General features: G+C 42.0%; 1 protein-coding gene across 1 annotated transcript; it reads right to left on the reverse strand.

Annotated features, from left to right (window-relative positions):
- Window positions 1–1235: 1235 nt before the first annotated feature.
- On the reverse strand, window positions 1236–8186 carry LOC110517554 (zinc finger protein 271-like). The gene is made up of 3 exons (XM_036948280.1): window positions 8107–8186; window positions 7520–7761; window positions 1236–3355 (listed from the first exon to the last, which is right to left on the reverse strand). The coding sequence occupies exons 1-3, from the start codon at window positions 8184–8186 to the stop codon at window positions 2283–2285; spliced, it is 1395 nt and encodes a 464-aa protein (XP_036804175.1). The 3' UTR covers window positions 1236–2282.
- Window positions 8187–15980: the final 7794 nt, after the last annotated feature.

Genomic DNA, 15980 nt, shown 5'->3' on the forward strand with positions numbered 1-15980 from the left:
GGCCTTTCTAGGGAGTTTTTCCTAGCCACCGTGCTTCTACACCTGCATTGCTTGCTGTTTGGGGTTTTAGGCTGGGTTTCTGTACAGCACTTTGAGATATCAGCTGATGTACGAAGGGCTATATAAATAAATTTGATTTGATTTGATCTAGCTGGTCTGTCATAATGTAAAAAATATAGTAGATCTAGCTGGTCTTTCATAATATAGTAAAGTAGATCTAGCTGGTCTCGCATAATATAATAAAGACAGTATATCTAGCTCGTCTGTCAAAATATAGTAGAGGCAGTAGATCTAGCTGGTCTGTGACAGAACCCAGTCACCCTGGCCCCTCCCCCCTACAGACCGCACCAATCCCCACTGTGATCAATTCAGTGTCAAGACGGCTCTAGGTCGCCTGCAACCGACTAATGATAGGTGTCTGAGTCGACTGACTCTCAGATAATCTTCCACTGCCTCGGCCCTGTTTACACCTACAAGGTGCCCCCCTCACACAGGAAAACACACTCAGAGCCTACTGACTGGGCCCTGTTTACACCTCCAAGGTTCCCCCTCACACAGGAAAACACACTCAGAGCCTACTGCCTCGGCCCTGTTTACACCTCCAAGGTTCCCCCTCACACAGGAAAACACACTCAGAGCCTACTGACTGGGCCCTGTTTACACCTCCAAGGTGCCCCCCTCACACAGGAAAACACACTCAGAGCCTACTGACTGGGCCCTGTTTACACCTCCAAGGTGCCCCCCTCACACAGGAAAACACACTCAGAGCCTACTGACTGGGCCCTGTTTACACCTCCAAGGTTCCCCCTCACACAGGAAAACACACTCAGAGCCTACTGACTGGGCCCTGTTTACACCTCCAAGGTTCCCCCTCACACAGGAAAACACACTCAGAGCCTACTGCCTCGGTCCTGTTTACGAGGCTTTTATAAAAACTACACTTAGCGTGTTTAGATCACCTCTTTTTATTTAAACTAGGTTTGAGATGTGGTATCCACTCGCCTCGCTGCCTCTCAGATCAAAGGTGCTCCAGGTGCTCCATCTGCGCCGTTCCCAAAGTGTGGTCTCCCTGAGATCCCAAGTTAGAGGGATCCCTGGTGTACCATTTACCCAGGTCGTCAGGAGCGGTCACCAAGTGAAGATTAACATCCCCAAATGTGGTTAAGTTCTTTAATATCAAATGAGGAAACAAACTTATCACACAATTAAGTGTTATTCTTAAACTAAATCTTTATTCACTTAATAATAAGGGAGCAGGTCAATACAACGCATACATAAAGAGAATCAATTGAGTGCTCTACGATAATGATGCCTGGTCGATGAATCAGCTCCAGATGGTTCATAGAGCCACGAGACAAAAGTACAAAGGTCTTTTACAGCCAAGACACACCCCTTTCAACCTATATGACCAACAACAGATGTATAGAACGGGTCACAAGGTTAAGATTTGTATGAAAGATACTTATAATTCTCAGCAGACAGTGTCTGCTGTAAAAACAGTACCCTGTGTAGAAACCAGGGTCTGGCCCTGGGGTCATCTCTCCCTGGCACCATAGAGAACAGAAACATTAACTCGTGCTCTGGAATGCGGTCTCTTTAGGTTTTATCACACAAAAGACATTGGAAATCTCCTGTCAGTGTTATCTCCCAGAGGCCCATCCTCAGTAGAACACAGACAGTATAGTTCTAAGAACCCTCTATTCTGTTGCATAAAACAACCATTTGATGCAATAAAAGTATTATAACATATTGTTGAAGTTTTGCTCTCAGTGTCCACTGAAAGTTGACTAGTAACAACAACTCGGACCTAAAAGACACCCACCATGAGACCCACTAAATCTGCCCAAGAAGAGGCGAACAAAAGAAAAACCCGCACCAAACTTAAAAACAGGAAGCAAACGTGTTGACTCTCCACATCTATCAAGACAACTGGAGCACTGGGCCAGACACTTAAATAGAACCTGGACCAGCTCAGGTGAAACACCTTCCCACTAATGAGATGGACAAGCCAGCACAGGTGTAACACATACTGACTAACGAGGTGACACCAATCAATCTCTTCCATTTCAGAGCCTGGATTTTTCCCCTGAGGCTAATATCCAAATTATGTTGAAATCAATTGATAAGGGGGCAAACGTTGAGGCTTCTACATTTTTACACTATTAAAATAATCCTAAAACAATGTTAAAACATTCTACATTGTGACATTAATTTGTTGAAATCATGAAACAACTACTTCATGTATGTATTTTCTAATATTTGATCAGAGATCATTTATCAGATTATCTCTGGTCACAGCTATGAGCTTTCTCTCCTGTGTGTGTTCTCTGGTGAAGAGTCAGAGAGCCAGATGAAGCAAATCTCTTCCCACATTGACTACAGCTATAAGGTTTGTCTCCTGTGTGTTTTCTCTGGTGCACTGTCAGCTCTCCAGATTGACCAAAACCCTTCCCACATTGATCACAGCTATACGGTTTCTCTCCTGTGTGTGTTCTCTGGTGTTGAGTCAGGTGGACAGATCGAATAAAACCCTTCCCACATTGATTACAGCTATAAGGTTTCTCTCCTGTGTGTATTCTCTGGTGTTGAGTCAGAGAGCCACATGTAGTAAAACACTTCCCACATTGACCACAGCTATAAGGTTTCTCTCCTGTGTGTATTCTCTGGTGTTCAGTCAGAGAGCTAGATGAAGAAAAACTCTTCCTACATTGACCACAGCTAAAAGGTTTCTCTCCTGTGTGTGTTCCATGGTGTACAGTCAGAGTGCTAGATGTAGTGAAACTCTTCCCACATTCACCACAGATATAAGGTTTCTCTCCTGTGTGTATTCTCTGGTGTCGAATCAGATGGCCAGATGTAGTAAAACTCTTCCCACATTGACCACAACTATAAGGTTTCTCTCCTGTGTGTGTTCTCTGGTGCACTGTGAGCACTCCAGATCCACCAAAACTCTTCCCACATTGACCACAGCTATAAGGTTTCTCTCCTGTGTGTATTCTCTGGTGTTCAGTCAGAGTGCTGGATGTAGTAAAACTCTTCCCACATTGACCACAGCTAAAAGGTTTCTCTCCTGTGTGTGTTCTCTGGTGTTCAGTCAGAGTGCTAGAGGCAGAAAAACTCTTCTCACATTGACCACAGCTATAAGGTTTCTCTCCTGTGTGTGTTCTCTGATGAATTTTAATGCCTGATGAGGTGAATCTCTTCCCACAGTCAGAGCAGCAGTGAGTTCTCCTCCCTGTTGATCTCTGCAAGTGTTTCTTGAGGTGTTCTGATCTGGAGAGACTATTCTCTGCCTCTTCAGCATCACAAGGTTGTTGAGGCTCCCCAGAGGATCCACGATAGTCAAGTATATCTCCTGTGTGAACAACAAAGTCAGACTGATGATTAAAGGCCCACAACAGCGGTAATCCACTGTAAAAGGTGATGCCAACAGCATAGCCATGATGTTGTACAACAATTGATGTCTGTAATGAATGTTAAAACTATTTGACAATTGTCTTAAACGAGCAAGAATAGTCATATTTTGTCTTGTTTTCACATTAGTAGTAACATCCATGATTGTAGGCTAAAATTGCAGCACGAGGGCAATGTGACTGCAGGAACTCCTCCCTGCTAATGAGGAAACCGATAGTTATGGATGTACTATATCTGCCTGGAGCAAAAATGGTGAGCAAAGATTTTAGTTTTTCACAATGTATTCTGAATATGAATGGGGGAAAACTCAGGGGAGTAACCTCCATTTCCAGGTTGCTAATGAGTCATTTTCACACTGCTTTGGATTATAATTGTAAGGCTCGATTGAATGTCCTGTTTAATATAATGTTTGCTACAGTATTATGAACTATGTGTAATTATTGAAGAACCGCGTTAATGACAGTATCCATTTGGGTGTTAAGAAAGTAAAGATTCTATTTTTTATTTCACCTTTATTTAAACAGGTAGGTCAGTTGAGATCAAGTTCTCATTTACAACTGCCACCTGGCCAAGATAAAGCAAAGCAGTGTGACAAAAAAACAACAGAGTTACACATGGAATAAACAAACATGCAGTCAATAACACAATAGAAAAATCTATATACAGTGTGTGCAAATTGAGTAAGGAGGTAAGGCAATAAATAGGCCACAGTAGAGAAGTAATTACAATTTAGCAAATTATCACTGGAGTGATACATGTGCAGATGATGATGTGCAAGTAGAAATACTGGTGTGCAAAAAAGTAAATAAAAACATGGGGATGTGATAGGCAGTTGGATGGGCTATTTACAGATGGGCTATATACAGCTGCAGCGATTGGTAAGCTGCTCAGATAGCTGATGCTTAAAGTTAGTGAGGGAGATGTAAGTCTCCAACTTCAGCGATTTTTGCAATTCATTCCAGTCTTTGGCAGCAGAGAACTGGAAGGAAAGGCAGCCAAAGAGGTGTTGGCTTTGGGGATGACCAGTGAGATATACCTCCTGGAGCACGTACTATGGGTGGGTGTTGCTATGGTGACCAGTGAGCAGAGTTAAGGGGGAGCTTTCCCTAGCAAAGACTTATAGATGACCTGGAGCCAGTGGGTTTGGTGACGAATATGTAGCGAGGGCCAGCCATTGTAAGTCAGAACCGTCCAGAGTAGTGATGCTAGTCAGGCGGGCGGGTGCGGGCAGCGATCGGTTAAAGAGCATGCATTTAGTTTTACTTGTGTTTAAGAGCAGTTGGAGGCCACAGAAGGAGTGTTATATGGCATTGAAGCTTGTTTGGAGGTTTGTTAACTCTTGGATCTACCCATCCCGGATCCGGGAGAATTGTCATCAACTGACACTAAGTAGCATAACGCAACGGACAAAAAATCTTACTAGAAAATATTCATATTCATGAAATCACAAGTGAAATATATTCAAACACAGCTTAGCCTTCTGTTAATCACCCTGTCATCTCAGATTTTGAAAATATGCTTTACAGCCAGCAAGACAAGCATTTGTGTAAGTTTATCGATAGCCTTGCATAGCATTATGCCTAGTTAGCATCAGGCAATCTGGTCACGAAAATCAGAAAAGCAATCAAATTAAATCGTTTACCTTTGATGAGCTTTGAATGTTTTCACTCACGAAACTCCCAGTTAGATAGCAAATGTTATTTTTTTCCAAAAAGATTATTTTTGTAGCCGAAATAACTCTGTTAGTTCTTCACGTTTGGCTGAGAATTCGACCAGAAATTGCGGTGATGACTTTGCCGAAAAATATTCCAAATTAGCGCCATAATAGCAACAGGAACATGGCAAACGTTGTTTATAATCAATCCTCAAGTTGTTTTTCAAATATCTATTCGATAATATATCAACCGGTACTGGTGGCTTCTTAGTAGGAAAGAGAGAAACAATGGCCGCATTTGTCTTTTACGCACAAAACACTCTGAGACCTACTGTAGGACCCATAACTTCACTAACAATAACATAGACCTACTGTAGGCCCCATAACTTCACCTAACAACAACATAGACCTACTGTAGGGCCCATAACTTCACCTAACAATAACATAGACCTACTGTAGGACCCATAACTTCACGTAACAACAACATAGACCTACTGTAGGGCCCATAACTTCACCTAACAATAACATAGACCTACTGTAGGACCCATAACTTCACGTAACAACAACATAGACCTACTGTAGGGCCCATAACTTCACCTAACAATAACATAGACCTACTGTAGGACCCATGACTTCACCTAACAATAATATAGGCCGAGGACTATAAATCATTTCATATTTCAGGTGATACATGGAAACTAAAATGTCTTTGTCATGACATTTCATAACCTGATCACCAGATAATTTTGTCAATAATCCCACTAAGCTACTCTGTGATGTGTTGTCATTCTAAATGTCCTGAAAAAAGGAAAATAGCTCTGTGTGTGGTACAATAGCCTATCCATCAAGGAACAGTTCTCTACACATTATGAGCTAAGTATCTCTGTGTCCAAACAGACTAACGAGACCCGACTGTAAATCAAGTAGACAATAACACACTATAAACATCAATTTGTTAGGGATGTTGGATCCAACATGGAGCACGGCATAACTGTCTTTACCAGAGTAATGAATGAAGAAGCACTTTGGTTGTTGTTGCATGTCGTGATGTTTGTCATTTGACTGGAATTCAGAAAATTATTTCCTGGATCAGCTGATGATAGTTGAACATGTGACTGTAACTAAACAGCTACAGTATTAAGAATTATGTGTAATTATTGAAGAACCGCAATAATGACAGTATTGATTTGGGTGTTGTCAATAAAGTTAAGGTGACTCTCGGTTAGAACCACTGGATTTTGCAAACTCAAATGATTTATAATTTCTGTGCCCATGAAAACTGTTTTCCCAGCGTAATATAAGGAGACACTAAATGTTACGTAGGTAGAGTGCATTTCAGAGATCTGACTCCCAAAAAATGTACTAACAGGACAATAACCTAAACCACAAGGCCAAATCTACACTGGAGGAGCTTACCAAGATGACATTGAATGTTCCTGGGTGGCCTAGTTACAGTTTGGACTTAAATCGTATTGAAAATCTCTGGTAAGACTTGAAAATGGCTTTCTAGATCAAAAACCGACTTGACAGAACAGGAAGGATTTTAAAAAGAATAATGAATTTCACATGAAGATCAGTCGCCTATTGGATGACATCACGACTTCCCATCAAGCCAACTCCTTAAATACCTTACTATGACATCACTCACTCCTTCTAGTTTCCAGTTGTCTAAAAAAACACTATTTTGCTCAAAACATTTATTTTGTTTCCCTTTAGTGTGTTTATACTTTAGTGTATTTGTATATCACTTTTCAATAGGAAAAGTTAAAAATCACTGGAGGACGTCATGAACAATTCATACAATACAAAAACATATTCAAGAGTAGAACGCCCTTTTAAAATGTACACATTAGTTCAACAACTGCAGAGTTTGTGTCCCTGTTTTATAAGATAGTACTCACTGTATTTACTGGTGTTAATCAGATCAATGTCCCTGTTTTATAAGATAGTACTCACTGTATTTACTGGTGTTAATCAGATCAATGTCCCTGTTTTATAAGATAGTACTCACTGTATTTACTGGTGTTAATCAGATCAATGTCCCTGTTTTATAAGATAGTACTCACTGTATTTACTGGTGTTAATCAGATCAAGGTCCCTGTTTTATAAGATAGTACTCACTGTATTTACTGGTGTTAATCAGATCAAGGTCCCTGTTTTATAAGATAGTACTCACTGTATTTACTGGTGTTAATCAGATCAATGTCCCTGTTTTATAAGATAGTACTCACTGTATTTACTGGTGTTAATCAGATCAATGCCCCTGTTTTATAAGATAGTACTCACTGTATTTACTGGTGTTAATCAGATCAATGTCCCTGTTTTATAAGATAGTACTCACTGTATTTACTGGTGTTAATCAGATCAATGTCCCTGTTTTATAAGATAGTACTCACTGTATTTACTGGTGTTAATCAGATCAATGTCCCTGTTTTATAAGATAGTACTCACTGTATTTACTGGTGTTAATCAGTTCTCCAGTCTTCTCTTCTTCGTCCTCCTCTAATGTGACAGTAATCTCCCCCTCTTCGTCCTTCCTTAAAAAAACGTCTTCATCTTCTTTCACTGTCACAGTAACCTCCTTCTCTCCAAAACCTGCATCCTCCTCTTTCTCTTCCTCCTCTTCTTTTACTGTAACATCCTCCTCCTCCTCTTTCACTCTGAACGCGTCTTCCTCGTCTTTCACTGAAACGTCTTCCTCCACCTCTTTCACAGTAACAGCCTCACCCTCTACTTGTTCTTGTATTGTAACAGCCTCCTCTTTGACGAGAGCTTCTTTCTCCGTCCAGCAGATCTTCTCTTCTTTATCAGGAGGAGAGTAGCTTAGTGAACTCATGGTCGGGGATAACAGCTAGTTAGCATTAGCGACTAGACTAGTGCTAACTTGACCAGACAGCTAATTGACTTACAACGTAAATATTAAATTAAATGAGGTAGCTAGTTGTTTACACATAAGTATGTTTAAATCATAGTGTTAAATAAACTAGTAAATTGTCTAAAGAGCTTGAATGTTCCGACTTTGTTGTCCAGCGAACTACCGAGGTGGCTGCAGTTGTTGAGGAAGCGTTCCGTCCACTAGATTATACGTCACAGTAGAAACATCGCCTGAAAGAACCATATCGCCATCTGCTGTCTGGAGGGAGGAAACGCAGTTGAGGAGGGAAAACTTTTTTTCTTCTTCATTGAATTATAATATTATAAAGCAGTTTAGATAAACGTTTTTTTCCTCTCCATTAAATATGAATATTATATCAACACGTACAAAGAGCAACAAGTGTTGTTTGATTAGTTCAGGTTTTTTATGAGATTCCAAAACAAACTCTACATCAACTCCACATCTTTATTTCTGATTCAGTCAAATAACTAGATTTTATAAAAAGCACCTAGTTATTGATACCCTTGATAAAGATGAGCAAAAATTACTGTATGAAATAAATAAATAAACTTTACCCACTACCAGGATATTTTAGCCCAAAACCTGGATACCTCTCTGCTAGGAGGCTGACACTTGGCCATAAGTGGATCTTCCAGCAAGACACATCATCATCCACAAAGAGATGGTTACTTGGGCACAAAATCAACATTTTCCATGGCCATCTCAGTCTTCGGACTTGAACTCCCTTTGAACATCTGTGGTTTGAATTGAACAGGGCAGTCCATAAGCGCAGACGAAATAAATCAAAGACCTGGAGAGATTCTGTATGGAGGAATGGTCTAAGATCCCACCCAATGTGTTCTCTAATCTCATAAAACATTTTAATGTCATTATCTTTTTCAATTGTATCAGTATAAAATAATATAATTTCCCTTTTATTGTTGGTGTAACAATACATCATGTAGATGTATATAATGAACAGACTAGGTCTATTCTGCTCCTACATGGTATAACAATACATCATGTAGATGTATATAATGAAAAGACTAGGTCTATACTGCTCCTACATGGTGTAACAATACATCATGTAGATGTATATAATGAAAAGACTAGGTCTATACTGCTCCTACATGGTGTAACAATACATCATGTAGATGTATATAATGAACAGACTAGGTCTATTCTGCTCCTACATGGTGTAACAATACATCATGTAGATGTATATAATGAACAGACTAGGTCTATACTGCTCCTACATGGTTTAACATCATGTAGAGAGGTATGCTACCGTTCAAAAGTTTGAGGTCACTTAGAAATGTTCTTGTTTTTGAAAGAAAATCATATTTTTTCATGTATCGTTTATAAAAACCTGTTTTTGCTTTTTCATTATGGGGTATTGTGATGTCATTTTGGGGTATTGTGATGTCATTATGGGGGTATTGTGATGTCATTATGGGGTATTGTGATGTCATTATTGGGTATTGTGTGTACATTGATGAGGGGAAAAAATATTTAATCCATGTCAGAATAAGGCTGTAAAGTAACAAAATGTGGAAAAAGTTAAAGGGTCTGAATACTTTCCGAATGCACGGTATATATAGGGGCAGTACTCAGTGACATCACTTCCTGAAACAGGAGGTAAAAATATATAACATAGGTTCAAAATATCAACATTCAATGTATCAAAAATATATGACCACGCTGAAAGTGGAAACGCCAGCCCAGCCACAATCCTAGAGGTTCACTGATGATCAACCTCCTCCTTCACATCTGACTCCTGATGATCAACCTCCTCCTTCACATCTGACTCCTAATTATCAACCTCTTCCTTCACATCTGACTCCTGATGATCAACCTCCTCCTTCACATCTGACTCCTGGTCATCAACCTCCTCCTTCACATCTGACTCCTGATGATCAACCTCCTCCTTCACATCTGACTCCTGATGATCAACCTCCTCCATCACATCTGACTCCTGATGACCAACCTCCTCCTTCACATCTGACTCCTGTTGATCAACCTCCTCCTTCACATCTGACTCCAGTGATCAATCCAGAGCGTCTTCTTTCTTGGGGGGAATCCCGATGGACGACATCATCCAATAGGCCGTCATCACCACCACCGCCCACAAGTTAATTGTCATTCAGGTTATCAATGGGAAGAGCATCAGCAATATGTCCTGTCTGGTAACTTGTCTCATTTAATGGATTTGGACAACATTCACAAATTCTACAGCACAACGGCAGAGACATGTCTTACGTGTAAAACTAACAATGACTCAATAATCCTTCTGGGAATGTTATGACGTCATAAAGTTATGGGAGGAGTTAGAAAGTTGGCTGTCAGAAGTACAGTTATACAATGTAAAATGACTTTTGATCAGTCTGTCTGCAAGAAAGAAAATAAAAAGTTGAAAGTGAGTGGGCGACGGAGAGAAATAAAATGGTGCTGATGCGGCGCTGGAGACGGGGGTGTGTTCTAGTGGGTCTGGGCAGGTGTGATGTAGTTAATGGAGATGGAGGTGTGTTCTAGTGGGTCTGGGCAGGTGTGATGTAGTTAATGGAGATGGAGGTGTGTTCTAGTGGGTCTGGGCAGGTTTGATGTAGTTAATGGAGACGGAGGTGTGTTCTAGTGGGTCTGGGCAGGTGTGATGTAGTTAATGGAGATGGAGGTGTGTTCTTTTATTTATTTTATTTTTATTTTACCTTTATTTAACCAGGTAGGCAAGTTGAGAACAAGTTCTCATTTACAATTGCGACCTGGCCAAGATAAAGCAAAGCAGTTCGACAGATACAACAACACAGAGTTACACATGGAGTAAAACAAACATACAGTCAATAATAAAGTATAAACAAGTCTATATACAATGTGAGCAAATGAGGTGAGAAGGGAGGTAAAGGCAAAAAAAGGCCTTGGTGGCAAGGTAAATACAATATAGCAAGTAAAACACTGGAATGGTAGTTTTGCAATGGAAGAATGTGCAAAGTAGAAATAAAAATAATGGGGTGCAAAGGAGCAAAATAAATAAATAAATTAAATACAGTTGGGAAAGAGGTAGTTGATAGGGCTAAATTATATGTGGGCTATGTACAGGTGCAGTAATCTGTGAGCTGCTCTGACAGTTGGTGCTTAAAGCTAGTGAGGGAGATAAGTGTTTCCAGTTTCAGAGATTTTTGTAGTTCGTTCCAGTCATTGGCAGCAGAGAACTGGAAAGAGAGACGGCCAAAGAAAGAATTGGTTTTGGGGGTGACTAGAGAGATATACCTGCTGGAGCGTGTGCTACAGGTGGGGGATGCTATGGTGACCAGCGAGCTGAGATAAGGGGGGACTTTACCTAGCAGGGTCTTGTAGATGACATGGAGCCAGTGGGTTTGGCGATGAGTATGAAGCGAGGGCCAGCCAACGAGAGCGTACAGGTCGCAATGGTGGGTAGTATATGGGGCTTTGGTGACAAAACGGATTGCACTGTGATAGACTGCATCCAGTTTGTTGAGTAGGGTATTGGAGGCTATTTTGTAAATTACATCGCCAAAGTCGAGGATTGGTAGGATGGTCAGTTTTACAAGGGTATGTTTGGCAGCATGAGTGAAGGATGCTTTGTTGCGAAATAGGAAGCCAATTCTAGATTTAACTTTGGATTGGAGATGTTTGATATGGGTCTGGAAGGAGAGTTTACAGTCTAACCAGACACCTAAGTATTTGTAGTTGTCCACGTATTCTAAGTCAGAGCCGTCCAGAGTAGTGATGTTGGACAGGCGGGTAGGTGCAGGTAGTGATCGGTTGAAGAGCATGCATTTAGTTTTACTTGTATTTAAGAGCAGTTGGAGGCCACGGAAGGAGAGTTGTATGGCATTGAAGCTTGCCTGGAGGGTTGTTAACACAGTGTCCAAAGAAGGGCCGGAAGTATACAGAATGGTGTCGTCTGCGTAGAGGTGGATCAGAGACTCACCAGCAGCAAGAGCGACCTCATTGATGTATACAGAGAAGAGAGTCGGTCCAAGAATTGAACCCTGTGGCACCCCCATAGAGACTGCCAGAGGTCCGGACAACAGACCCTCAGATTTGACACACTGAACTCTATCAGAGAAGTAGTTGGTGAACCAGGCGAGGCAATCATTTGAGAAACCAAGGCTGTTGAGTCTGCCGATGAGGATGTGGTGATTGACAGAGTCGAAAGCCTTGGCCAGATCAATGAATACGGCTGCACAGTAATGTTTCTTATCGATGGCGGTTAAGATATCGTTTAGGACCTTGAGCGTGGCTGAGGTGCACCCATGACCAGCTCTGAAACCAGATTGCATAGCAGAGAAGGTATGGTGAGATTCGAAATGGTCGGTAATCTGTTTGTTGACTTGGATTTCAAAGACCTTAGAAAAGCATGGTATGATAGATAAAGGTCTGTAGCAGTTTGGGTCAAGAGTGTCCCCCCCTTTGAAGAGGGGGATGACCGCAGCTGCTTTCCAATCTTTGGGAATCTCAGACGACACGAAAGAGAGGTTGAACAGGCTAGTAATAGGGGTGGCAACAATTTCGGCAGATAATTTTAGAAAGAAAGGGTCCAGATTGTCTAGCCCGGCTGATTTGTAGGGGTCCATATTTTGCAGCTCTTTCAGAACAGCAGCTGAATGGATTTGGGAGAAGGAGAAATGGGGAAGGCTTGGGCGAGTTGCTGTTGGGGGTGCAGTGCTGTTGACAGGGGTAGGAGTAGCCAGGTGGAAAGCATGGCCAGCAGTAGAAAAATGCTTATTGAAATTTTCAATTATGGTGGATTTATCAGTGGTGACAGTGTTTCCTATCTTCAGTGCAGTGGGCAGCTGGGAGGAGGTGTTCTTATTCTCCATGGACTTTACAGTGTCCCAGAACTTTTTTGAGTTAGTGTTGCAAGAAGCAAATTTCTGCTTGAAAAAGCTAGCCTTGGCTTTTCTAACTGCCTGTGTATAATGGTTTCTAGCTTCCCTGAACAGCTGCATATCACGGGGGCTGTTCGATGCTAATGCAGAACGCCATAGGACGTTTTTGTGTTGATTAAGGGCAGTCAGGTCTGGGGAGAACCAAGGGCTATATCTGTTCCTGGTTCTAAATTTCTTGAATGGGGCATGTTTATTTAAGATGGTTAGGAAGGCATTTTTAAAAAATATCCAGGCATCCTCTACTGACGGGATGAGGTCAATATCCTTCCAGGATACCCCGGCCAGGTCGATTAGAAAGGCCTGCTCGCTGAAGTGTTTCAGGGAGCGTTTTACAGTGATGAGAGGAGGTTGTTTGACCGCTGACCCATTACGGATGCAGGCAATGAGGCAGTGATCGCTGAGATCTTGGTTGAAGACAGCAGAGGTGTATTTAGAGGGGAAGTTGGTTAGGATGATATCTATGAGGGTGCCCGTGTTTAAGGCTTTGGGGAGGTACCTGGTAGGTTCATTGATAATTTGCGTGAGATTGAGGGCATCAAGTTTAGATTGTAGGATGGCTGGGGTGTTAAGCATGTTCCAGTTTAGGTCGCCTAGCAGCACGAGCTCTGAAGATAGATGGGGGGCAATCAGTTCACATATGGTGTCCAGAGCACAGCTGGGGGCAGAGGGTGGTCTATAGCAGGCGGCAACGGTGAGAGACTTGTTTTTAGAAAGGTGGATTTTTAAAAGTAGAAGTTCAAATTGTTTGGGTACAGACCTGGATAGTAGGACAGAAATCTGCAGGCTATCTTTGCAGTAGATTGCAACACCGCCCCCTTTGGCAGTTCTATCTTGTCTGAAAATGTTGTAGTTTGGAATTAAAATGTCTGAATTTTTGGTGGTCTTCCTAAGCCAGGATTCAGACACAGCTAGAACATCCGGGTTGGCAGAGTGTGCTAAAGCAGTGAATAGAACAAACTTAGGGAGGAGGCTTCTAATGTTAACATGCATGAAACCAAGGCTATTGCGGTTACAGAAGTCGTCAAGAGAGCGCCTGGGGAATAGGAGTGGAGCTAGGCACTGCAGGGCCTGGATTCACCTCTACATCGCCAGAGGAACATAGGAGGAGTAGAATAAGGGTGCGACTAAAAGCAATAAGAATTGGTCGTCTAGAACGTCTGGAACAGAGAGTAAAAGGAGGTTTCTGGGGGCGATAAAATAGCATCAAGGTATAATGTACAGACAAAGGTAAGGTAGGATGTGAATACAGTGGAGGTAAACCTAGGTATTGAGTGATGAAGAGAGAGATATTGTCTCTAGAAACATCATTGAAACCAGGAGATGTCATTGCATGTGTGGGTGGTGGAACTAATAGGTTGGATAAGGTATAGTGAGCAGGACTAGAGGCTCTACAGTGAAATAAGCCAATAAACACTAACCAGAACAGCAATGGACAAGACATATTGACATTAAGGAGAGGCATGCTTAGTCGAGTGATCAAAAGGGTCCAGTGAGTGGAGAGGTTGGTTTAGGGTCACGGCGATTTAGACAGCTAGCCAAGCCAACCGGTAGCAAGCTAGCATAGGATGGAGTCTGTTGTTAGCCACCTCTTGCGTTCGGTCAGTAGATTAGTGGGGTTCCGTGTGGTAGAGGGGATTAATCCAAATCACACAACAACAACAAAAATAAGAACAATAGATATAGTTATAGAGGCCCGAGAAGAAAACATAATAATTCAAATAAATAAATTGTCCGATTGTCTATTCAGATAGCAGCCGGAAAGACAGCTAACGGTTAGCGGGCCGCAGATGGGCGTTCCGGTAACGTCGCGACAGAGGAGCCAGCCGGATCTCCTTCAGGTAGATAACGTCGGCAGTCCGGTTGTGAAGGCCCGGTGGGGCTCCGCGTAGGCAGTGAAACGGGTCCGGATAGGTGACTGCAGCCCAGGAGTGAATGATGGAAACTCAGGCGTGATTGACGGAGCTGGCTAGCACCGGAACAATCGATGTTTGCTCCGGAATCGACGAAAGCCGACTGTCACACGGATAGCAGCTAGCTAGCTGTGAGATCCGGGTATGAATGTCCAGAGAGCAGTTGAAATCCAGGGACATGGAGAGAAAAATTGGTCCGGTATGTTCCGTTCCGAGCCGCGCTGCGCTGCGCTGTTCTAGTGGGTCTGGGCAGGTGTGATGTAGTTAATGGAGACGGGGTGTGTTCTAGTGGGTCTGGGCAGGTGTGATGTAGTTAATGGAGATGGAGGTGTGTTCTAGTGGGTCTGGGCAGGTGTGATGTAGTTAATGGAGATGGAGGTGTGTTCTAGTGGGTCTGGGCAGGTTTGATGTAGATAATGGAGACGGAGGTGTGTTCTTGTGGGTCTGGGCAGGTGGAGATGGAGGTGTGTTCTAGTGGGTCTGGGCAGGTGTGATGTGGTTCATGGAGATGGAGGTGTGTTCTAGTGGGTCTGGGTAGGTTTGATGTAGTTAATGGAGATGGAGGTGTGTTCTAGTGGGTCTGGGCAGGTTTGATGGAGTTAATGGAGATGGAGGTGTGTTTAACGTTTGCAAGCTTGAGCTTGATATCGACCTAGTGTGACCTTCCTGGTCCTGTCGTCTCTCAAGTCAGTGAGTCAACACAGGAAGGTGCAATGGATGGATAGTTCATTTATTTCCAAAGCTGCAATGATGGGACACACACAGTCTGGATGAATGATCAGTAGTGACAGGATATAAATACCACTCCCACAGCAATTCTACATTAATCTGCCCTGTAATATACTAACAAAAAAAACTGTTGAAATGTCTATCAAAGTTATTGGGATCGTATAGTGGATTTAACAATTCCTACTAATTCCTCATTTACTATAATAAAAATAAATACATTATTTCCATGTGTCTTATATTCACTACATCAGAATAAACTGTCATCCATTTTAGTATCAAAAAATTATCAAATTAACCTGAAATATTACTCAAAGTCCCCCTCTGGTGGCGAAGAAGTATGATACACCTAAACTAATAAAACCGGCTAATATACTCGCTGGTGTTCATGAGTTTATAAAACATGTACTTTATACATTTGTCATAAATGACCTGCATTGATGAGACACAGTGTGGATGAATTATCAGTAGTCGACAGGGTAAAAATAGCA

This window comes from Oncorhynchus mykiss, chromosome 17 (genome assembly GCF_013265735.2).
Source record: "Oncorhynchus mykiss isolate Arlee chromosome 17, USDA_OmykA_1.1, whole genome shotgun sequence".
Taxonomy (NCBI): domain Eukaryota; kingdom Metazoa; phylum Chordata; class Actinopteri; order Salmoniformes; family Salmonidae; genus Oncorhynchus; species Oncorhynchus mykiss.